The sequence below is a fragment of the Microcaecilia unicolor genome, chromosome 1 (genome assembly GCF_901765095.1).
Source record: "Microcaecilia unicolor chromosome 1, aMicUni1.1, whole genome shotgun sequence".
NCBI classification, from domain to species: domain Eukaryota; kingdom Metazoa; phylum Chordata; class Amphibia; order Gymnophiona; family Siphonopidae; genus Microcaecilia; species Microcaecilia unicolor.
Genome location: NC_044031.1, coordinates 359,800,800 through 359,825,517, shown reverse-complemented (window position 1 = coordinate 359,825,517; position 24,718 = coordinate 359,800,800). Strand labels below are relative to the sequence as shown.

Genomic DNA, 24,718 nt, shown 5'->3' with positions numbered 1-24,718 from the left:
GTAATATATATAATTTCCTGTTCCCCTCCTTGATAGCCTTCTGTTCCTTCATTCTCTTCCATTTGGGAGTAATTTTGTAAATGACGTGTGTGTGTGTGTGTGTGTGTTGTGTGTGTAAAGCAGAAAACAGAGAGTCTGTTTCTATGCAATGTATGCCTAGGAGTTCCTTCCCCTGAAGGTGAAGAATGGGCGGAGTGGGAGCAGGTTTGGCACTTATGTCACATTCACCTTTTTGGAACAGTGTCAAAGTTTATTATAACTTGAAACATTTCCACAATGCTTATGAATCACAACTGTCACATATATCTGTTTAAACTATATACACCTTTTTTTTTTTTGTTAGTGAATTGTGCATTGAAGATATCTTTTTGAATCTGTAGAGACTTTTACGCTTTTGTAGACTACAAAAAAGCCTTTCATGTTATTTCAAGGATTTGCTAGAGGTCCTATGTGGAATTCAGTTGTTAAATGCGATGACTTAAATTATGAATGATGATGTATCAATTTCTTCAATTTTAAGACTTCTTAGTTTCTACATTTATGCTCTATGCATAAGAATATTCTGCAGACTGATCAGCTTTTGTGAAGCTGAATTGAGAATTAAGGCATAACATTATTTTGCAGACTAACCAACTTTTGTGAAGTTGACTTGAGAATTAAGTCTCCTGGGTGTGAGGCAGCAGGATATTGTTAACTTGCAAGCTGTGAGCATAAATATATCTTTACTATTGGAAAGAAATGAATGAAAATATTGCACAATGTCTCTGCATAAATCTAAACAACTAACCTAACCTTGACTCTTTGATACAGTGTGCTGGAAGCAGTTCTGAAGAAAGACCCTTCATTCTGATTGGCTGAGAGGGTGCTATTGCTGTGGGCAGCACATTTTCTAGTTCAGTTTTAAATCTTTGTTTCTGTTCCACTGAGAAAATAAATTGTAATTAGACTCATTGTTCGGATAACTACTGCATCTGGTCAGGTCCAGTGAAGAGAAAGGGACTCTTCTGAACCTCTGCAGAAGCATCCAGGCAGCACAGACAGCAAAGATGATCCAGGGAATGAAGGACAGACTAGAGTTCACCAAAACAGATTTTATTGAGGAAGGACCCAACTTGGCAAAGTTTCAGGTTTGCTTTTATCAGGGGACTACAAACATATTTTAATAAAAACAATTAAAAAATAAAATCACAATGGTCCAAAAAATATAACATACACAAAAAATGTATAGATATAACACCATATTAGATATATTCAACATCAAAAATGAAAAACACATTACTACCAGGTTCCTTAAAAAAATGCTTAGAAATTCAGTAAAAAAATTTCTTCTTGTAAATAAACAAAATTACGCAGTGTAATCAAAAGAGTGAACATGAAGGATGTTAAAAATCTAAAGTAGCAAGATAGCTTAAAATGCATGGATATATACATAATTGCCTTGTAAGATCTTTAAACAACTTTAAAACATTCCATTAATAAGCAAATAAAACAATCTGAATCATTTGTAGCTTGGTAGGAAACCATACAGTTTCACATTTAAACAATATTGGTCACAAACTGTAAAATGAAAAAACAACACCCTGATTTTAGCAAGCAACAGTCTAACACATTGCAACATATGTAACAGTACTAATTGTATTTTCCCTTGGTCACTAATTATCACAATGTAGCAGACTCTGAATTTCATGTCCTCTCGTTCTACCGCCTTCCCATCTCCGGAAAAGGTTCGTTTGCGGATTAATACCTTTCAAATATTTGAACGTCTGTATCATATCACCCCTGTTTCTCCTTTTGTCCAGGGTATACATGTTCAGGTCAGCAAGTCTGTCCTCATACGTCTTGTAACGCAAATCCCATACCATTCTCGTAGCTTTTCTTTGCACCAATTCTTTTTACATCCTTAGCAAGATATGGCCTCCAAAACTGAACACAATATGAAAGAAAGTCATTTTCAAAAAAGAAAAACATCTTTTTTTTTGGGGGGGGGGGGGTGAGAAATACTGAACAAGGTTTTGTGATTTGGATGTTTTGCTTTTTGGTCCATTTTTGAAAAAAAAAGTTCAAGTGCAAAACACAAAATCAATCCATTAGGATGTAGGAGGAGCCAACATTTTTAGTAGACTGGTCCCCCTGACATTCCAGGAAAGCAATAGGGGGCACTGCAGTGGACTTTATAAAATGCTCCCAGGTACACAACTCACCATTGCTCCCTTGCCTTGTCTGCTGAGCCCCCCAAAACCCACTATCCCAATTTTACACCACTACCATAGCCCTTACAGGTGAAGGGGGCACCTGTATATGGGTACAGGATGTAATAGGTAGGGGGAGGTAGGAGCCTGGGTCCACCTATCTGCTGTGCACTGCACCACCACTAGACTACTCCAGGGACCTGCATGCTATTCTAATGGACATCTGAGGCTGACATAGAGGTTGGCAATAATGTTTTTAATCACATTTCTGGGGGGTGGGGGGGTTAGTAACCACTAGGGGAGGTCATCCCTGATTTCCTCAGTGGTCATCTGGTCATTTAGGGCACCTTTTTGTGCCTTATTGGTTATAAAAACAGGTCTAGCTCAAAACGTCTTAGTTTTAATCCTGGGCGGTTCCATTTTGGCTGAAAAATGTCCCAAGTGTTAGGAACACCCAGATCCCGCCCCTGACACACACCCTTGTGATTTGAACAGACTGCATAGAAAAACATCTAAAAATTGGTTTTGAAAATACTAATTTGGATGTTTTTCTCTTTTGAAAATGAGCTCCATACTGGCATAGGTAATTAGGGTTAACTTGTGTTTTACAGTTTTCCCTTATCGAAAGCTAAAGGCAAATAGAGCAAAACAGCTGCACTGCAGGTAATCAAAGACTATTATGCTGTTCCTATGCAAATCTAACCTGCAATCATGCAAAAAAAAAAAATCTTTTTGTGCCATAGATCATTTACAACAAAATACTTTCACAGTGTATCTTTGGTAAGCAAAATATATAGAAAACACAATACTTAACCCCATCGGAAACTAAGACAACCACAAACCAGCTGCACTATATGTAGCTAAAAACTAATATGCTTTTCCTATTCAAATCTAAGCTGTAATCGTGCCAAAAAACCTTAGAAAGATTTATTATGCCATAGGCCATTTACAGCAGCATACTTTGACAGTGCATCTTTGGTGGGCAAAAAATATAAAATCAACAATTCAATAAACAGGCACATTTAAGAAAAGTGCTCCTAAAAGACGCCTACCAATATTCTGGTGCACCATACAGTTCTAATCTTCCCACCAAAATAGCATGGTATTTTTAAACCATCACTAGAGGGATTATTAGCATATATGTTTAAAACAGTGATACTCAGTGTTTTAGAAAGCTACCACTGCTCGATGAGCATTTGTGCTTTAAAAACAGGAATGTAATAGTAAATAACAGTGGATAAAAATGCTGCTGTAAGTTAAAGGATTTTTGCATGAACTATATACGCTGCTCAAAAACAATAACAGAACACTACCTTTTAGCAATTCATTGTTAAAACAATGTGCATTGGTGCCTTCCCAGTTGGGTCTCTATAAATCCTTAACTATAGTGCCGCTATTGTTTTGCCAGAACTTGCAATATAAATAAACCCCCAAAGGTAATAAAAATTAGAATGACACAAACTTGCTCTTGTTTAAACAGCAGAGTTGCACGTACTGTCTTAAAAACAATATATTAATATAACATTAAAAACTTAAAGCCAGTGTTTTGATGTCACCTTGTTAACATCTCTTCATCAATATAAAAGTTACAGAGCATGCACATGACATCACAGTTACATTTGGGTTGTTTAAAGATCTTAGAAGGCAATTATGTATATATGTGTGCATTTTAAGCTTCTATGTTATTTTACATTTTTAACATCCTTCATGGTCACTCTCTTAATTACATTGTCTAATATTGTTCATTTACAGGAATATGTCTTTTCACTGAATATCTTAGCATATTTTTTAAGGAATCTGCTGGTAATGAGTTTTTCATTTTTGATGTTGAATATATCTAGTATGTTCTATTCATTTTTTTTGTATATTTAATATTTTTGGACCATTGTGATTTCATTGTTAATTGTTTTTATTAAAATATGTTTGTAGGCCCCTGACAAAGGCAAAGCGGAAACAGCCAAGTTAGGACCCTTCTCAGTAAAATCTGTTTTAGTGAACTCTTGTCTATCCTTCATTCCCTAGATTGCCTTTGCTGTCTGTGCTGCCTGCAGCATTAAAATCTGCCAGTAATTCCCTACCTGTAGCAGATAATGCAGCAGGATTGGTGCAGCAGGAAAAGAGTTTTTATTTTTTCATGGTTGACTCACTGCGTCACAGGCTATGGCCTGTGCTCCCATTCTGCAGACCTAGTTGGATAGGCTCTCAGGGATCAGTCCACAGACCTTCACCTGATGGAACAGAAGGTTATTGCTTAAGTGAAAAATGCCTACCATACAATACATCTTTTGAGGAAGAGAAGCATTCTGTTTGTACAGCAATTTCATACCCAAATAAAGTCATAGTAACTTGCAGCATTTTCATGTATTTTCCAGGGAAAATGAAGAAAGAGCTGGATCATGATGATGGTCATTTGAATTTAGATGAAACTACTAAGCTCTTACAAGACCTCCATGAGGCTCAGACTGACAGGGTGGGATCCAGGCCATCCTCTAACGTTAGCTCTCTCTCCAACACCTCTGAAAGAGAACAGCATCATCTGGGTAAAGAGAGTAGGACCATTGTAGAAACTGTAATAATTCTGTCTGGAATATATGACCCTCTTTGGGAAAACATGGCTAAAGTTGATTTGTTTCTAGTGACTTTAGTCATGCTTCCCCAGAGATGGTCACATCTAATACAGCCTTGCCTGTTGCCTCACTGTTCAAAATATATGCCTGACTTGGATGAATATAATTCAAATTTATACTCAGTCTCTTACTGACTTACCATGATCATATTCACCTAAAGAAAAAGGTTAAACATGTTTAAATTTTGACTTTTATATTATAATTTGAAAATATTAGAGTTGTACCGAATATTCGTATTCAAACAGTTTTGGCCCCGAACAGTGTGCCAAATACATTATTCATATTCAGATGAATAGCGATTTAAATTTGACTAGGAATAATACTTGCACTATAAAGCAAAATGCAGGTTTGATTTCAATTCTGTCCTGACTTCCCTTTGTACTTCCAGTTCCTTTGTTGACGGAGATCCAGCAGCAATTGCTAAACTGTTTAAAACTGCATGAAAGTGCCTTACTCTTCAACAGTTTCTTCGGCTGCAAAATATGAAACACTACCTCCTTCACTCCCAGCCGCATAACCCATACAGCTGAGCATCACAGTGCTCTAAGCCAATGAAGGAGAGAAGCAGGTCTGCCTCCACCAACCTTATTGATAAACAGTTTCACGATGTACAACTGTGAGGTTAGAGGGGGCGGTACTGCCTCTCTCCTCTCTCCTTCATTGGCTCAGAATGTTGATGTCCAGCTGTTTGGGTCCACTGGCTCAAAGTGTTTTATTTTTTTAGAAGTGTTTAAATTAAATGCAGTGGATAAAAGAAGTCCAGTATGGAAATACTTTGTTTATGGACGAAGATCCGAGCAAAACAATATGTGGCATGTGCAGAGCAATGATTACACGTTGTATCGGTTAGTATACAAACTTCACAACCTCTGCGTTAAACAATCACCGAAAACACAAATATCATGAGAAATTGTTGGCGAAGCGCGATGTTATTTCCATCCAAAGCGCAGTCAAAAAAAATGAAAACGAACAAAGCATGAGAGATTTGATTTTTAAACAAAAACAGTGGATGATAGCCCATAGGCCCAAAAGGATTCATTAAGAACATTCCATACTAGGTCAGACCAATAATCCATCTAGCCCAGTATCCTGTAACAACACTGGCCAATCCAGGTCACAAGTACCTGGCAGAAACCCAAATAGTAGCAACATTCCATGCTACCAATCCAAGGGCAAGCAGTGGCTTCACCATATCTGTCTCAGTTAACAGTGTCTCAATAACAGACTGTGGACTTTTCCTCTAGGAACTTGTCCAAATATGTTTTAAACCCAGATAGGCTAACCGCTGTTACCACATCCTCTCCGGCACTGAGTTCCAGAGATTAACTATTCATTGAGTGAAAAAATATTTTGAGGTCAAGCAGGCCGTTGTATTCTTTTTTTTAATTTCAATAATTTTTTTATTGATGATTCTGTAGACAAAACATAACCATAGGATTTCAGATTCACCCGTCAAAAACTCACAACCAGGTTACAAATATCCAGCATTTAACTTTATCATCAAACGTTTTACATTTTTCTCCCTCCCACCCCCCACTTATTTAACTTTGAACTGATCGTTCACTTAGTTCCTGAAGGAACCTAATTGAGCCATGTTGCAATCGAATATTTCCTTTTATTAACCACTATACAATATTGCCTCCCCTTTACCCAACCCCTTCCTCCACCCTCCCTGCACCTAAAAGGCTTTCCTCCGTACTTCATGGGTACTATTTCCTAGGTCCCTATCCATCCTCTTATTCTGTTTAAAACTGTAATGGTTGCCAAATTGACCTATTGTTCACTTACTTCTAAGATCAGACTGTTGTATTCTTATAGATGGGTGATGTCATCCAACGGATCCTAGTGCGGAAGCTGACTAGTTATGTGGCAGAGCAGGTGGGGGGAAGAGGGGTTGGAGGTTGGGAGGCGAGGATAGGGGAGGGCAGACTTATACAGTCTGTGCCAGAGCCAGTGATGGAAGGCAGGACAGGTGGTTGGGAGGCGGGAAAAACTGCTGGGCAGACTTATACAGTCTGTGCCCTGAGAAAGACAGGTACAAATCAATTTAAGGTATACACATGAGTTTATCTTGGGCAGACTGGATGGACCGTGCAGGTCTTTTTCTGCCGTCATCTACTATGTTACTATGTTATGTTACTATGTAACTGTCTAGCAACACCGTGCATGCGTGGGTGCGTTCCCGCCCACTGTGCGAGCACCATCTCCTCAGTCTTCGTTTTTCTGCAGAGCTGAGAGGACCTGTCTTCTCATCATGGCACAATTTTTTTTTCTTTAAAATGCCTTCCTGAGCAGTTCCTTTTTGTTATTTCATGTTAGTTTTCCCAAGCTATTTTTACCCTGTTCCTTGTTTCCTTTTAATTTCTTAGTTTTTGTGGCAGTTTTAAAGTTTTCTTCTTTTTACCACGACCAGCGAGGCCCATGGTTCAGCCGGAACTCAACTTCAATTTGGCTACTGCCCCACATTTTCAGTCCAAGATTGAGGAGTTTAATTTGACCTCAATACTTTTTTCGATATCCCAGAAGACCCCCAATGGCTTCAAAAGGTGTAGTCTGGTGATTTCCATCATGAACCTGCACTCATGTGCTTCAGGTGCCTTGGGCCTGATTATTACCCTAATTGTTGCTCTCAGCATGTGTGGACATCGAAGCATTCAGAACTCCCCTCAACATTGGGGAGGAAGTTTCCCCAGAGTCAGAAGGCAGGACTGGGCATCGGGACGTGGACATAGCTCCACAAAGCTGAGTCTGGCCTAGTGGAGGAGTGGCCTAGTGGTTAGGGTGGTGGACTTTGGTCCTGAGGAACTGAGTTCGATTCCCACATCAGGCACAGGCAGCTCCTTGTGACTCTGGGCAAGTCACTTAATCCTCCATTGCCCCATGTAAGCCGCATTGAGCCTGCCATGAGTGGGAAAGCGCGGGGTACAAATGTAACAAAAATAAAATAAATTCAAGAAGCTAAGACTGTGCTGAGATTCAGAGGAGGGTCCACATTACTTCTCAGAGAATGAATCATATGGATTACCCTCCGATTCTTCCCCACCTCAAGAGAGAAAAAAAATCTCCACCTGACAGGCTCTTTTACTGGGTTTATGAAGGATATGGCAGTTGGCCATTTAAGTTGGAGATGGAGGAAGATCCCAGGGCAGAGATGTTGACTGTCCTGGGTTACGGATCCTAAGGAAGCAGTTACTGTACCCATTGCACTATATCCTTAAGGACACACTGATGAAGAACTGAAGTCTTTGCTATCAGCGCAGGTTGTACCCAAGAAGGTGGATATGCAATAACAAGGCTTCCAGATTCAAGAGGGCACAATTGCCATACCATTCTATAGTGGTTGAATCCGCTGTCAAATGGGCTAGGAGTTCAAAGTCTCGTGCCTGAGAGCCACCTGACAGAGAGGCTCAGATCTTAGACTTGTGTGGGAGACTTTTCAGATCTCAATGCTCATTGCCCATATCCAGTCCTACCAGCTCCACATGAGCCTTTACTTTGAGTCTATGGTTTACAGTAGAGAATGACACATAAATACAATATCATATATATTAAATTTTAAAACATTCAAACTAATAAAAATAAAATTAAAAAACCATACCAGTAGAAATTAAAACTTCAGTCTGGAGAATCCTTCTGATCAACAAAACAGTAAAACATTTTTTAAATTGTATGTAAAAATAATAAATAATTGAAGAATATCATTAAAAACATAAATTTCAACATTAGATCACTTGATGATACATCTCCAAATAAATTTTTCACTCGCGTGTGAAATATAAATATGTAATTAAACAGCAATGAAATATACATATAAAATGTATGCATATATGATAGAATACAAATTAAAAGAGACTACGGATACAGAATACTGACCTAATAAAGGACCTCTCTTACTAAACCATGCTAGCGATTCTGGCAAGGTAAATGATCATTCAATTCCTATGGGCTTCTTCTCACTTGCTGTGTGGGAATTGCTAGCGCAGCTTTATAAAAGAAGCCCAAAATCTCATACAGTTAAATAATTATACGAACTGCCACATGCTTATCTCAAAAAGGACAATAAAATGTACAAAAAAATATTATCGTACAAAATGATAGAAAACTTGGATCTTACTGTCACGTTCACAAACAGGAACTGGGTTTGTGAGCCCTTGGGCCACTGCCGAGGAGCAGCAGTGGCAGGAAAAACCACCCCACACCAGAAGCAAGGCAGAACAGACGTACCGGTAAATCCAGGCTAGGTCTCTGGCAGTCAGCCAGCAAGCAGAAGACAGGTCCAGGCAAAGGTTCAAAAGGCAGGTAGCAAGCAAAAGAATAGTCCAGTAATACTCCGGGTCTAGGCAGGCGGCAAGCAGAAGAATATTCCAGTGACACTCCGGGTCTAGGCAGGCGGCAAGCAGAAGAATATTCCAGTGACACTCCGGGTCTAGGCAGACGGCAAGCAGAAGAATAGTCCAGTAACAGGCAGGGTTCAAAAGGCAAGAAACCAGCAAACGCAGAATCAGGATCAGACAAAGTCTCTCAGGCAGAAGTGCACCAGCACCCACGTACCAGGGCCTAAGACGCAATGCAAAGGCAACTGACTGCAGTCTCTAGGTGATTAATAAAGCCCATCCACACCTGAGGTGCAGCTGCAGCAACTCTGAGTAACTATGGAGGCTGTTCCCACAGATCTCTAAGGACCAAATAAGGGCTTCCTTCCTGTCCTCGTTACTCCAAGATGGCTTCCTATGATATGATCTATCCAAGATGGCTGTACCCCTTGAGCTATCCAAGATGGCTACGACTCTTGAGCCATCCAAGATGGCTGCCGCCATTGATCCAACCCAGATGACGGCTGCCAGAGATAGGAAACCGAAACAGATCTTCCCAAAGACAGAACTACTCCAGAAAAGGATAGGCAGAAGCCAGCTCAGAAGCTGACCTCCAGACATCAGGTAGAGGTTGTGAGGGGTCACGACCACAGACGTGACACTTACAAAGTGATATCCTAAAAAGCAATCACTCTTCACTTGCCTAAGGAACGTTTAGATATCAAAGAATTATACCGATGGGTACAGAAATATCTGAACTTCAGTTGCTCATAGGAAACCTGAAACTAAAACAGAAATCAAATGTAGCATGAAAGGACTTGCAAATCAAGGGCTCCTTTTACTAAGCAGTGGAAAGCCCAACACAGGCTCGCTATTCAGGAAGTAAAACACACGCCAGCACCGGCCCCCTTTTGCCGCAGCTTGGTAAAAGGAGCCCCTAGTCTGTAAACATCTTAAAGCCATAATACACACTGTGCCTCTTATGCTTGCAAACATACAGCTGATTAATAAAATAAATGTGCTAAGATAACTGGAAAAACAAAACAAAACCATGTATTTGAAAATACCAAGTCACATTAAAACTCATCGTGGTATCATTCAAAAAAAAGTAATGGTGTTATCCCATATAGGAAATCTGTTCTAAGAACCATGCAAAAAAGGTGCCAGAATTGCCTGTCTGTGCTACATGGTTCAAAGATGCTTCAGCTGTGTATCGAGTGTTAATAAATATTAAAATAGGTAATAGGACGTAAGCGTCAAAGCGATTTGAATGTGCTTGTGCCAATGCAGGCAGCAACTTTAACCCAAGAATACTACGCTACTCTTTAGGCAGGGCCAAATGAAATAATGAATATGGCACTGGGTTACACCGTAGTGCTATGCGGGGAAAAAAGAAAAAGTAGTTAATTACATCAGCTACATATTGTACTATACATCTATTACTCTATGCTATGCTATGCTAGTGGAATAAAATATGCACGTTTGAATCAAAGTGAAACTCAAATATCCAAACACAAATCAATTTTAACTAAAATGTACAAAATATCTGTATGTGCACATTAAGGGACCTGTTTACTATCAGGCTCATTTTCGAAAGAGATGGACGTTCAAAAAGCAACATAAATTGGCACTTGGACGTCCATCTCACAGAGACGTCCAAATCGGTATAATCAAAACCTGATTTTGGACGTCTTTCTCTGAAGTCCATCGCAAGGACGTCCAAATCTCAAGGGGGCGTGTCGGAGGTGTGGTCGAGGCGGGACTTGGGCGGTCCTAAGACCTGGGCGTCTGTAAGCCATAATGGAAAAAAAGCAAAAACATCCAGGACTAAAACTTGGACATTTTCACCCAGACCTGTTTTTATTAAGAATAAGGCACAAAAAGGTGCCCGAAATGACCAGATGACCACTGGAGGGAATCGGTGATGACCTTCCGTTACTCCTCCAGTGATCACTAACCTTCTCCCACCTTCAAAAAACATGATTAAAAATATTACTTGCCAGCCTCAAATGTCATACTCAGGTCCATTGCAAGTCCCTGGAGTAGTCTAGTAGTAGGTGCAGTGCACTTCAGACAGGTGGACCCAGGACCACACACACTTGTTACATTTGTGGAGGAAACAGCAAGCCATCCAAAACCCACCAGAAACCCTCTGTACCCACATATAGGTGCCTCCTTCACTCATAAGGGCTATGGTAGTGGTGTACAGTTTGGGGGGGGGGGGCTCAGCAGACAAGGTAAGGGAGCTGTGTACCTGGGAGCAGTTTATGAAGTCCACTGCAGTGCCCACTAGGGTGCCCGATTGCTGTCCTGGCATATCAGGGAGACCAGTGTTCTAAAAATGCTGGCTCCTCCCACATCCAAATGGCTTGAATTTGGACGTTTTAGACTTGGACGTCTTTGGTTTCGAAAATGGCTGAAAATCAAAGATGTCCAAATCCAAGGACGTCCAGGGTATTTTCGAACACAAAGATAGATGTCCATCTTTTTTTTTTTTTTTTTAAATTACCTTTTCCCTGCCCCCGAATTTGGACGTTCTAGAAAGACATCCAAATTCCATCTTAGACGTTTCTTTCGAAAATGCCCCTCTGCCACACTGTAAGCGTGCTAGCATTTTTACCGTGCACTAAGAATTAGCACATGCTAACACTAGAGACACCCATAGGAATTAAATGCTAGAGCGTCTTTAGTAAACAGGGCCCTTATATTTAAACAGAACAAAATCACTCAAATTTCTTTTGACACGTTATAGTTAATCACAGATAAATAAGAGCTCAAAAAAATCATATTTCAAATGTGTACAACTGAAAATGCATGATATTGTATCAAAAACTCATCTTTAAAAAACAGAATAATCTATTTCATTATTCAAGCCATTGGATGTCTGAGAGTTAAATTTTAAAATAATCTGCTCTTCTTCTTGCAGCAATCTATTGTCTACATTGCCTCCCCTCCAAGGAAAAGACAGCATCCTAAATACACAAAATATTAAATCTGTAAAATGATTGCCTTCAGAGATTAAAATAAAAAAAAAAATCTATTTCATAAGTACATAAGCATCGCCATGCCGGGACAGACCAAGGGTCCATTGAGCCCAGCACCCTGTCTCCGACAGCAGCCAAAAGAACAAACAATTTGTCCCGCCCATCCCAGAAATAGTGGATTATTCCCACGTCCATTCAATAACATTCTATGGCCTTTTCCTCCAGGAAGCCGTCCAACCCTTTTTTAAAGTCCACTAAGTCAACCACCTTAACCATTTTTTCCGGCAACGAATTCCAGAGTCTATGCGTTGAGTGAAGAAAAACTTCCTCCGATTCGTTTTAAATTTACGACACTGCAGCTTCATCGCATGCCCCCTTGTCCTGGTATTTTTGGAAAGCGTAAACAGACGCTCCACATCGACCCGTTCCATTCCACTCATTATCTTATAGACCTCTATCATATCTCCCCTCAGCCGCCTTTTCTCCAAGCTGAAGAGCCCCAGCCTCGTCAGCCTTTCCTCATAGGGAAGTCGTCCCATCCCCTGTATCATCTTCGTTGCCCTTCTCTGTATTTTTTCTAATTCCACTATCTTTTTTGAGGTGTGGCGACCAGAATTGAACACAATACTCGAGGTACGGTCGCACCGTGGAGCGATACAACGGCAGAATAATATCCTCATTTTTGTTTTCCATTCCTTTCCTAATAATTCAAGATTACTTTTAAAAAATCAAGAAACGATTCATAACCACTGATGTTTTTGTATACATAAATGTAGTTTAAATCCTTCTGAAACATACATTTGATCTTTTATTATTTATGTTAAAGCTCAATGCCACCTATTCGTATTCAGCCGAATGATGTTTTTCATTATTTGTATTCAGCTGAATAGTAAGAGGTATGTTTACTAAGGTGCATTAGCGTTTTTAACACACCTTTAAAGTTAAGGCTCATTAAACGCTAACGTACCTATACATTTCTATGGGCGTTAACCATTAATGCGCATTAACAATGCTAAAGCGCCTTTAGCGCACCTTAGTAAACCTAGGCATTAAATATGCTATTCGGTACAGCTCTAGAAAATATATTGAAACTGTTTGTCAGACTAAACCATAACACTCTACTTATTTTCATAAAGTGCAAACAAAGAAAACTCATCTTCCACTTTACCCCTCAAACGCAAACATATTTTGGGTGTCTGTTTCTTCACATGTCAGAGTTATTTTTTTCAGAGCTTCAGTTTGTGAATCTGCAGTGGTCCCTAAGGCAAAAGATTGACTTGTCCTTGAACTGTGCCAGGTTTCAGTTGCAAATACTGGTGTAAGCCTGATTAAACTTGTCATACATTGTAACTCAGGCTGGCAGTATCTGTATTCCATAATGAAATCTGAAGCCAGGTCAGTATACCAAAAAGTCAGTCTGAAGGAAAGAAGCAAGGTAGTTGGGATGGGTACAGAGACAAATGACAGGAATCCAAAAACTGAACAAAGGAAACTCAACAGCAGAAATGAACTACTGAACAACCAAAGAGCCATAGTCAGAGTAAGGAGCAAACCAGGCTTCTAACCAGCAGATCAATACTATAGGCCAGTCTTGACTGTTGCAAAGATAGAATTGTGCTGGTGAAGCAATAATCATGCGTGTCCATGCCTAACTGGATAGTTTATTATGAAAGGTCAGTGTTCTGCAACACGCTCCTGGCATGTTCCACACAGACCTTGAACTCATAGGCTAATCATTATATTTTGTGACATGGACTCTTGACAGTATATACAATAAAAACAAATGATGAGACACATGTTTTTTTTTTTAAGTTCAGAATGCCATTATGGAGAAACAAAAAGTTAAGGTATAACATAACATCTGGTCTTATATCCTGCTTTCACCTTGTAGTTCAAAGTGGGTAACAGTAACATGAAGAGCCAGAACAATCCTGTGGGTCAATGGTTCCCAGTCCTGGTCCTGGAGGCACCCCAGCCAGTCAGGTTTTCAGGATATTCACAATGAAAATTCATGAGAGAGATTTGCATGCAGTGGAGGCAGTGCATGCAAATCTCTCTCATGAATTTTCATTGTGAATATCCTGAAAACCTGACTGGCTGCAGTGCCTCTAGGGCCCGGTTTGGGAACCACTGCTCTGCGAGGACAGTTAAAAAAAAAAAAGAGTGACAATTGAAATTCCTGAAAGTTCAGTCTTAAATATTCTTCCTGAATGGCAGATAAAAATGAGATAACCGAAATTTTCTGGCAAACTCTTTCCAATGACAGGCAGCTTGAAATGCCAGTGTCGTTGCAAACATTTTTAGTTTTTTCCTTCCTCTTGACGAAGGAAAGGAAAACACAGTTGGACAATTTAGCTTTCTTTCTCTTAATGAGATAGCAAATTGAAAATGGGAATATAAATACTTTGGCGCCATATAATATATAAAAATTGGCCAATTTAAAAAGAACTCTAGCCTCAATGGGCAACCAATGAAGTTTAACATAAAATAAAGAAATTCTGTTGTATTTAGTTAAACCAAACATCAGGCATACTGCTGTGTTCTGCATGGTCTGTAGTCATTTCAGTTGACCCTTAGTACAACCCAAGTAGCCAAGCCAAGATTACAGTAATCCAATTGCAAGAGTAAGAGTGCCTGTACTAGGAATTAGAATTGACCTTTCTCAAAGTAGTTTTGGGTGCAGTGAAGTTTTCTCATCAGAAAAAAATGATTTCTTTACCAGGGAGGAGATTTGGGCTTCCATAGAAACTGACGTGTCAACTAAGACACCCAAAAACTTTGTCAGTGTAGACAGCTTGTATTCTGCTTTATTAATACAAATAGAACTGGAAATAGAATGTGGCTTATTGTCAAAACACAGATATTTGGTCTTATCAGTATTCAGTTTTAAATTATGGCTGTATCCATTCTCCTAGCAAATTCATACACGCAAGTACAGAAATATCATCTGCATAACTGTATAACCAAAAAAACATAGGGGGTCTTTTACTAAAGCTTAGCCTGAGTTATCTGCAGCCGGGCCCATTTTATTCCTATGGACCCTGCTGCAGATAACTCGAGCTAAACTTTAGTAAAAGACCCCCATAATTACTTTCTAACACATAACCCAGTGAGCACAGAAAAACATCAAACAATATGGGAGAAGGGGAGAACCCTGGGGAACTCCACAGCGATTATGCCACTTCAAGACACCGTTCATCCTGACCCTATACGTACAAGTCAAAAAACCATGGAACCATTTCAGAACATTTCCAGCAATGTTTATTTCCTCTAAGATCTGCAAAAGAATAGTATGATCTACTAAATCAAAAGCTGAGGAAAGGTCAAAGAGCAACTTGTGAGTTTGATTGTCAGTTGAAGCGGCACTGAATAGAAGAATTGCTGTTGGCATGCAAAATCCATTAAGTTAGATCTGGAAAGTTTTGTCAGATGCATTATTTTATTCAGACATATATAAAACGTAGGCACTGAACCTCAGAATACTAATTACATCAGGATGAAAGAAAAAGGAAGCATTCTGGCTTGCTAGTACAGTGCAGAGTTAAAGCTGCTACTGATAGATCCTACTGTCTGAATTATTTTATATATTTATATCCATAAGAATGCATTCAGGCTAATAACAGCCATATTACCTTGAATTAAGGACTTTCCCAATTCTGTGCTCATTGAAAATATTATTTTTGAATCAGGCCTTAGGTTTTAACATTGTAAAATACATCGCTAAAAAATTGATGGTCATCAAAGGTTTATTCTTTTTTTACCTAATACTGCAGAAAGTCCGTCGCATCTCAGTGTTGGAGAACAGCAAGATATGCTACATGATCCCTATGAATTTCTTCAGTCCCCAGAACCACCTCCTACTGCTAAGAATTAATAGTGATGATATAGAGCTCTTTTTTTTTTAATTCTGTCATATGATATATTCATAGTATTTGTATTTGATAAAGACTCTCTCATTTGTTGGATGACTATCACTGTTCTATAATAATGCCATTTAGCTCAGCCATTCTATCATGTCAAAATGTTATCAGCCCTGCCCGTAAGCCTGACAGTATTTCTTACTTATGCAGTGATAGATGAATTTTGAATAAATAAAAGTATGTTGTGTTATCAAGCAAACTTTTATACAGTTGTGTCAATCAAACAGGTATATTTTCTAGTCACACAAAAGTTTGGCTATATTTTAATATACAGGGTGAGTGAGGCAGAAAAAAGTAACCCCCTAGATTTTTTCAAAATGAAATTTTACATCTGTGTTTGTTACTATCTGCATTTGTGTCGAGTGGAACAAGATTATTTTTAAACCTGGTGAAAAGTCAGACTTTTAGCCTGACCACCCAGTGATTTTCACACATTCAAAAATATTTGCACTGTAAAACTACCATTATTTGAAAAGAGATACGAACTTACTGTTAATGATGTCCCAGTGAGGTAGACTTTTGTAAACAATAATTTGAATTTGATACTATGATAATTTACAGATAATTTCTTTAAAAGCATTTTGGATCAGGATGGCAATCATGGACAAGGTGTCGGCAGATGATCTGGGACAGCCTTCCACAGGGACCAATCGGCAAGGCCATAAAGAACTTCCCAAAGCAACTGTAGGCCTGTGTTAAAGCTGGGGGTGGACACTTTGAGGATTCACAATGACTGCAAAATTCTGACACACTGTTAATTGTATTGTTGAATGATATTATTTTACTGTGTTTTAGCTCAAATACTTTAATTCTCAAAAATCGCTAGATAGTAACACTGAAATCTCAGTAATATCAGCATGTAAGCATAAGTATGATGACTAAAGTATGCAAAATTTCTCATTGAAATTCAAAGAGGTTGCTGAGAAAACTGCAAAAAAAAAAACTGCGTATTTCAAACTTCTCGTGATCACTTTTAAGGCTTTTAGAACTGGTTCCCCGCTGTACCTCGCTTCTTTCCCCATTCTATACTCCCTCTGCTGTATTCTTCGCTCACTAAACAACCTTAGACTTGTCCTTCCTGGCCCTGAGTGTAACACTGGAATCTGCTAGACATCAAGCTTTTTTCTTTGCATCCTAGAGAATGGGACAGAGACTTGCAGTAACCACGGGGACGAGGACACAGTCTGTGGGAATGGAGTGGAGACAGGGACAGATCCCACGGGGAGGGGGGCAGAGCCCATGGGGATGGGGACAAACTTTGTCCCTGTGTCATTTTCTGCTTTGAAGCCTATTAATGAACTGGACTGTTATTTATGTTTCAGTGCTGTAGATGACGATATTTTTATTTTTTTGAAAAACAAGCAAACATGCTGGACACAGCTAGCAAACTCTGCATGGGGGATCCTGTGCACTCCTGCTACCAGCACATCTTCTGAGAAGATATCTTCTATTGCAGGAAGGACTGTGGAAGATAGGAGAGCTAGACCACATCATGAGATTGTTGATGTATAAAAATCATAATAGTGCTTCATAGGGTGGTGGTGAGGGAGGTTTTATAGTTGCTCATTGTTATTATTGTTTTCTGTTTGTGATTTATAAACAGAAGTTGTACAGGATATTTCTTTTTATACGTTATTAAAAAGATTTAACTATAAAATCATAAGTGTTCAAGGCTTCTGGAAGTGAGGACAAAACCTGTGGAGTCAGGGCCCGCGGGGATGAGGTGGGGATGGAGACAGAACCCATGAGGACGGGGTGGGGACAAACTTTGTCCCCGTGTCATTCTCCATTGCAGCCCCAGCTGTATGGAACTTCTATCTCTTGCTATCCGCTCTGAAATATCCCTGAAAAAATTCAAGACTTTTGATTAAAACATGGTTTTTCCAACAAGCCTTTCCATCATCATTGTAATAGGTGGTGTGTAAGTTTTCACAGTTTGGAGTAGCCCTCCCTTTTGTTACCTCCTTATCTCTCTTTCCTCCCTACTGTTTGTTGTAATGTCAGTTAATTTATTTATTATTTGGATTTTGCTCACACCTAATGTTATCTTGTATGCAAGGTTTTCTCCTTTTCTTTCCTATCATTGTAGTTCCTGTCTTTGACTATTATTTTATGAGTATTGTAAACCGTTTTGAACTGCTCATTGGTAAGGCTGCAGAGCAAGTATTAAATAAATAAATAAAATTAAGTGGGGGGGGGAAAGACTTTACCTTTTTTTTTTTTTTGCCTCACAATGTTTTTTGCTTGGTTGTCAATGAGAAACAAATTTAAATACCGCATGACATCAAAAACTTGTAGTTCTAAGGGTGTTGCAGTCGTAATAACAGAGCATGCCAATTTGGTGTATAAGCTTGACAGCGTTTGTAACTATTATATTCAGACAACTGGGGTATTTCTGCCTCTGTACCACTACAAAACTGATCGTATTGTAGGTATTTATTTATTTATTGCATTTGTATCCCACATTTCCCCACCTCTTTGCAGGCTCAATGTGGCTTACAATACATCATGAATAGTGGTAATATATGGCTTCTAGCTGTAAGTTTTAACTGATAAACCGTACCATTTGGAAAAAGAACATAGTCCCATGTTTTCTAAATGTTAGCCTATGCCACTGTACCCATATTATGCTTATGTTTAGTAAACATGGTTTTTAAATAGGTGTGTGTGGGATAAATACCAGGAAAACTCCCACTTTCCTTGATAACTTTCCTACCTCTCCTTTTGCATTCCTTGGACAAATTACTTTGTTTTTGTGCCTTTCACATTGCCGACCCCAGCTGCACAAATGGTACCTGTAACATGAAAACACATATAAAACACTGATATGTTTAATGCTGTAAGAACTCATTATCTGGAAAATAAACACCTAAGAACAGATGGCCTGATTTGTAGCCCTTTATCAACCTTGAAAGGATGAGGATCCTTTTTTTTTTTTTGTTACTTTATCTATTTAATAGTAATTTTAGTAAAAATATTTTTGGACATTTTAACAAAATAAACTGTAGTATGGAAATAACTGAACACTTTATTATTCCCACTGGTGACGGGGAAGTCTGGGATTTTTGGTTTTTTTTTTTTTTCATTTGTTTTGGATTTTTGAGGGAGGGGGTTGTGTGATTTCAGAACACCTGAAGAGAATGGGGTTATGCCACACTGCTTTCACAGCATTTCTAATCTCTATAGAAGAGGAAGCCTGAGAAATGGCTATCACATTGAAGGAAGGCAGCAGGCATGCAAAATTACCCACTCCCAACTTAGGAAGGTAGTGACAAAACAATAACAATACAGGACTCTTTGAAGACCCTATAATTGGAATAATTGTAGTTTAAATCATATAACAAGGATCCATTGGAGGGTAGGTCCAGTTTCTGCAGACACAGTAATTCTAGCTCCAATAGCATATATTAAAGTTGCTGCAGTTAAAAGCTTGCTGTTGGATCTTGGGATCAAGCTGGCATTCTCCCAGTCCCTGCTTCTCTGCAACTTGATGCTTTTGCCCGAGTGACCTTGGGGGTCTAAAACATTTACTTTGAAAAAGTTAGAATGTTTAAAACACCTGAATACTTCAGGTAGGAATAAATAAATGTATTTTGTTGGTTTTTGGAACTGGAGCTACGATCAAGAGGGACAGCTAAGTATCCATTCTCCTAGCAAATGTATACACTAATGAACCCTAGGAAGATCATCTCTGTAGCAGCACTTGATGGAATAAGTACAGAAATATCATCTGCATAACTGTATAACCCAAAAAACATAATTACTTTCCATTCATATGGGCTGTAAGAGGTGAAATACTTGAATCTTTTATTGTTTATTAATTTGATATAACACTTCTTTCGTGCAGGTGGAGTATGTGTGGAATGGCACCCTAGTGCAGGATACAGAGATGATGTCTGTATCTGAATTCAAGAAAGCAATGGACAAAGCACACAGGCTGTCTAAGGGAAACGAAGAGATAGTAGACTGTAAGGATGAGCAGACTGTATTGGCCATTTCCTCAGCAACCCTCCAGACCGGTCAAGACGCTTGGTTATCCACACCTACCAGCAGAGGGAGACTGAGAACACTAACTTTGAACACTGTACATATAACCTGTGCCTAACCATATTCATCCACTATTTCTCAGTCTACAGCAGAGGGTAGACAGAGCCTGTCCAGTCTGGTAGGCCTTAGAGATTTTCTTAGGGTCTAGTTTTGTTTTATATTCTCTTCCTTAGTTTAAAAAAAAAAAAAGAATCCCTGTGCCTGGTTTCCTCTGTGTGCTTGGGGTGGTGGGGCCTGTGGGGCCTTTTCCTTGTACCCTGTGGGGTTTCACACCCGGTGGCCGGGTCCCTCCCCCTAGCAGACTCTCTTTTTTGGGCAGCCTTGTGCCTCGACTACCGTGGTAGGGTGGCAGCCTTGAGTGCCTTATGGTCAGCAACAACGGGGCTCAAAGTTTGAAAAACAAAAAAAGCTGCTCCTCTGGTTTTGAACCGGCGTCTTTCTGGCTGCTTGGGAGAGCTGAGGCTTGTGGTGAGCCCGTGTGTTTGTGTGTGTCTTGGGCTTTAGGTGAGATTTTTTTCCTACTGTCTGTTATGTCTGGGAAACTCCGTTGTCGATTTTGCGCTCGTCGAGGGTTGGAAGCACTGGGTGGTCAGTGCCGGTTTTGTGGGGAGCCCAAGCCTCCTTCCTCCATGCCTCAGCTGTTAGCAGCGGAAGTCCCTGCCGCATATTCGGATGGGGCTGAGTCGGCACAAGTGGGCGTGACGGCGGCGGTCCTGATTTTGGCGGGAACTGCCGCCATTTTGGATTAGTCCCGCGCTGGATCGGAGCCAACACAGTCTGCACATGAAATCCCTGTTCCGGGGCCGTCTGCAGTTTTAGAATCCTCTGGGGGGATGGGTTTCCCTCCAGACTTTATTTGGGCCATGTTCCAGGCTTGGAAGGCGGGTCCTTCTCGCATGGAGCTCCTTGGTGAAGGGACAAGGGGGTGTGTTAGCAAAGAGACCTCGCTTGGAGTGGTCAGAGGATCTGGAGACCTTTTCTCTTCCAGATTTTGAGGGGAATCTCAGTGCACTGGAGGAGGAAGAGGCGTCCCTGTCAGGTCAGGACAAAGAGGTGTCCTTGCCAGGCGAGGACCCTTCAGTAGTTCAGATTTTCATAGGGATGAGTTGTCCAAGCTCATTGATCAGGTGTCTTCTACTTTGAAATTTGAGCCAGCAGAGGTTCCTCTGGGAGATGGGAAGCAGGTGGATCCATTGGTTAAGGGGATTCGGCGGCTTCCACGCTCTTTTCCTATGAACACAGACCTGAAGGACATGGTAGCACAGGAGTGAGCTTCCCCGGATACACCTTGTATGGTGGCTTGGGCCATGGCTGAGCTCTACCCTCTTCCCCAGGAGGATAGGGATTCTTTGAAACCTCCTGCAGTGGTAACGGTGATCACTAAGGCCAAAGCTATCCCAGTGAATGGTTGCGCCGCATTACGGACCCTCAGCATAGAAAGTTGGAACCCTTTCTTAAGAGGAGTTTTGATTTGTCGGCCTTGGTGTTGCAAGCCTCTGTTTGTGGAGGTCTTGTAGCTCATGCTTGTTTCCGCTGGGCTGAGAGGCTTCTGGATGCTCTGGGGTCTGATAGGGTGTCCTGGGTTCAGGAGTTGGTCATCTTTTTTGGCAGATACGCTGTACGATTTATTACGGGCATCAGCAAAGAACATGACCCTAGCAGTTGGAGCCCGTCGAGCCCTGGGTTTGCGGGGGTGGGTCGCAGATGCGGCTTCTAAGTCAAAGCTTTGTTTGCTCCCCTTTAAAGGCTCTATGCTTTTTGGGGAGGATTTAGATAAGTTGGTGCAGGGACTTGGTGAAGCTAAGGTCCCGCGGCTTCCAGAGCTTCATTCTAAGTCAGGTTCCAGGGGAACATCTGTGCGCGGACGATTTCGGGAAGCGAGGCAGTATAGGCCAGATAGGTCTATTGGCGCACCCATTTTTCCAGAGGACCCAGACCTTTTGGGGTGGGCGCCATGGTGGCCAGGATTCCTTCTTTGGAGCTTCCGGTATGGTCCGTACCTCCCAATGATGGTGCGGGAGCCCAGCCTCTGGTATTCGTGGGCGCCTGGTTGAGTTTATTTGACCAGAAGTGGGTTCAGGTTACTTCAGACAAGTGGGTTCTGGAGGTAGTATGCGACGGTTACGCTTTAGAGTTCGATGGTCCCCTTTCAGATTTCTTTCTAGTGTCTCCTTGTCATTCTCGGCGCAAGGCGAGAGTGGTGCGAGACACTCTGTTGCGTTTGATCGACCTAGGAGCAGTGGTCGCCGTTCCTCCAAAAGAAAGGGGAACGGGTTGCTACTCAATTTATTTCGTGGTGCCGAAGAAGGAGGGTTCCTTTCATCCCATTTTAGACCTCAAGAGGGTCAATGGAGCTCTGAAGGTCCCCTCCTTTCGGATGGAAACTTTATACTCAGTTATTGTGGCGGTTTAGAAAGGAGAGTTTCTCACTTCTTTGGACCTGGCAGAGACCTATTTGCACATTCCCATCCGGGCAGCGCATCAGCGTTTTTTTTGCTTTGCTGTATTAGGGAAGCATTTCCAGTTTTGTGCGTTTCCCTTTGGTTTTGCGACAGCTCCACACACTTTTTCCAAGGTAATGGTGGTTGTGGCAGCAGCTCTGCGGAAGCAAGGCATTTTGGTTCATCCTTACCTCGACGATTGGTTGATTCGAGCCAAATCGAGATTGGAAAGCGAGGATGCAACCGCACGGGTGGTATCCTTTTTACAGTCGCTAGGCTGGGTGGTGAATCTGGCCAAGAGTCAGCTAGTACCTTCTCAGTCCCTGGAGTACCTAGGGCAGCGTTTCGACATGGAGAAAGGTCGGGTGTTCCTGACGTCCACTCAGGTTTCCAAGTTGCAGGGTCAGATTCGGCAGCTCTGTATGCAGAGGGCTCCCTCGGCCCGTTCTTACCTTCAGGTTCTGGGTCTGATGGCGGCAGCAATAGACGTGGTCCCTTGGGCCAGGGCCATATGCGTCAGTTGCAGGGGGCTCTGCTGGATCGCTGGTCTCAGACTCAGGAGTTGGAGGAGAAGCTACTTCTGTTAGAGGCCCCTCGCCGCAGCCTGCGCTGGTGGCTTCACACTCCAAATCTAGTGAAGGGCATGCCGCTGGACCCTCCAGACTGGGTAGTTCTCACCACGGATGCGGGTCTGAGAGGCTGGGGAGGTCATTGCCTCGGACAGGTGGCCCAGGGTCGTTGGAGGAAGCTTGCTGGTCCATCAACTGGCTGGAGATGCAGGCGATTCGGTTGGCTATCCAGTATTTTCAGTTCCTTCTCGAAGGCAGGGCTGTCAGGATTCTTTCCAACAACGCCACGACCGTAGCTTATGTAAATCGGCAGGGGGGAACGAGGAACCGAGCGCTGGCCGAAGAGGCGGCAGAGTTACTGAGCTGGGCAGAAGTGCATCTTCAGGATCTCTCGGCGGTGCACGTGGCAGGTGTAGACAACATGAGCACAGACTTTCTGAGCAGGCACACGGATCCCGGAGAATGGTCTCTTCATCAGTCGGTCTTCGACCGCATAGTATTGGAATGGGGTCATCCAGTGATGGATCTCATGGCGTCAGCTGACAATGCCCAGGTTCCTCGCTTCTTCAGTCGGCGGTGGGATCCTCGGTCCAAGGGGATCGACGCGTTGGTTCTTCCGTTGCCTCTTCACGAGTTGCTCTATGTGTTCCCTCCGTGGCCATTGGTGGGGCAAGTAATAAAGCGAATCTAGTGACATTCAGGTCTAGTGACCCTGGTGGCTCCCAATTCGCCATGCCGTCCGTGGTACGGAAATCTAGTGCAGCTGGTAGTGCAGGAGATGATTCCGTTGGGGTCCACGGTGAGGTTGATTCAGGAGCCAATCAAGATGGTCGATCCTTCTCCGTTCTCACGGCCTGGCTCTTGAGTGGCACAAATTGAGGAAGAAAGGTTTTTCTCCCAGAGTAATTGATACTATGTTGCATTCCCATAAGAGGTCTACTTTGTTGGCTTATGTGTGCATGTAGCGAATCTTTGAGAATTGGTGCCAGGAGCGGGCTTATCTTCCTTTGCGCGCTTCGATAGCGGGCGTTTTGGAGTTTCTGCAGAACGGATTAGACAGGGGCCTCACGCTGTCTTCCCTGAAAGTACAAGTGGCAGCCTTGTCCTGTTTCAGGGGTAAGGTTCAGGGGGTATCCTTAGCGGCCACTCCGGATGTTGTGCGTTTCTTGAAGGGAGTGAAGTTGATCCATCCGCTGCATCGTCTGGTGGTTCCTCTGTGGGATTTAAACCTAGTTTTAGAGGCGCTGGTGGGTCCTCTGTTTGACCCTTTGGACTCGTGTACCTGTAAGGATCTTACTCTGAAGGCAGTTTTTTTGATGGCCATTTCTTCGGCTTGGAAAATTTCAGAGCTTCAGGCTTTGTCCTGTAGGGAGCCTTTCTTGTCATTTTCTAAGGAGAAAGTTGCATTGCAGACGGTGCCTTCCTTGCCCAAGGTGGTGTCCACTTTTTATGTGAATCGGGTGATTTCTTTGCCAGTGTTGGGTGATGCTTCTCAACGTCATTTGGCCAAGTTGGATGTTAGGCACATTTTGCGTTCTTACTTGAACAGGACTCGGGATTTTCGGGTCTCAGATAGGCTGTTTGTTTTGTTTGGAGGTCCTAAGAAAGGTGCGGCAGCCTCCAAGGCA

General features: G+C 41.6%; 1 protein-coding gene across 3 annotated transcripts in view; it reads left to right on the top strand.

Moving 5' to 3' along the window:
* Positions 1-16,530, top strand: part of BRD9 (bromodomain containing 9) — a 209,569-nt gene extending 193,039 nt beyond the window's left edge. For all 3 annotated transcript variants that reach the window (XM_030209763.1, XM_030209774.1, XM_030209755.1), the window contains 2 exons: positions 4,562-4,729; positions 15,887-16,530. In XM_030209763.1, coding sequence (XP_030065623.1) covers positions 4,562-4,729; positions 15,887-15,987 — 269 coding nt within the window. In that variant the 3' untranslated portion in view covers positions 15,988-16,530. The remainder of the gene's footprint in view (positions 1-4,561; positions 4,730-15,886) is intronic.
* The last annotated feature ends 8,188 nt before the right edge of the window (positions 16,531-24,718 follow it).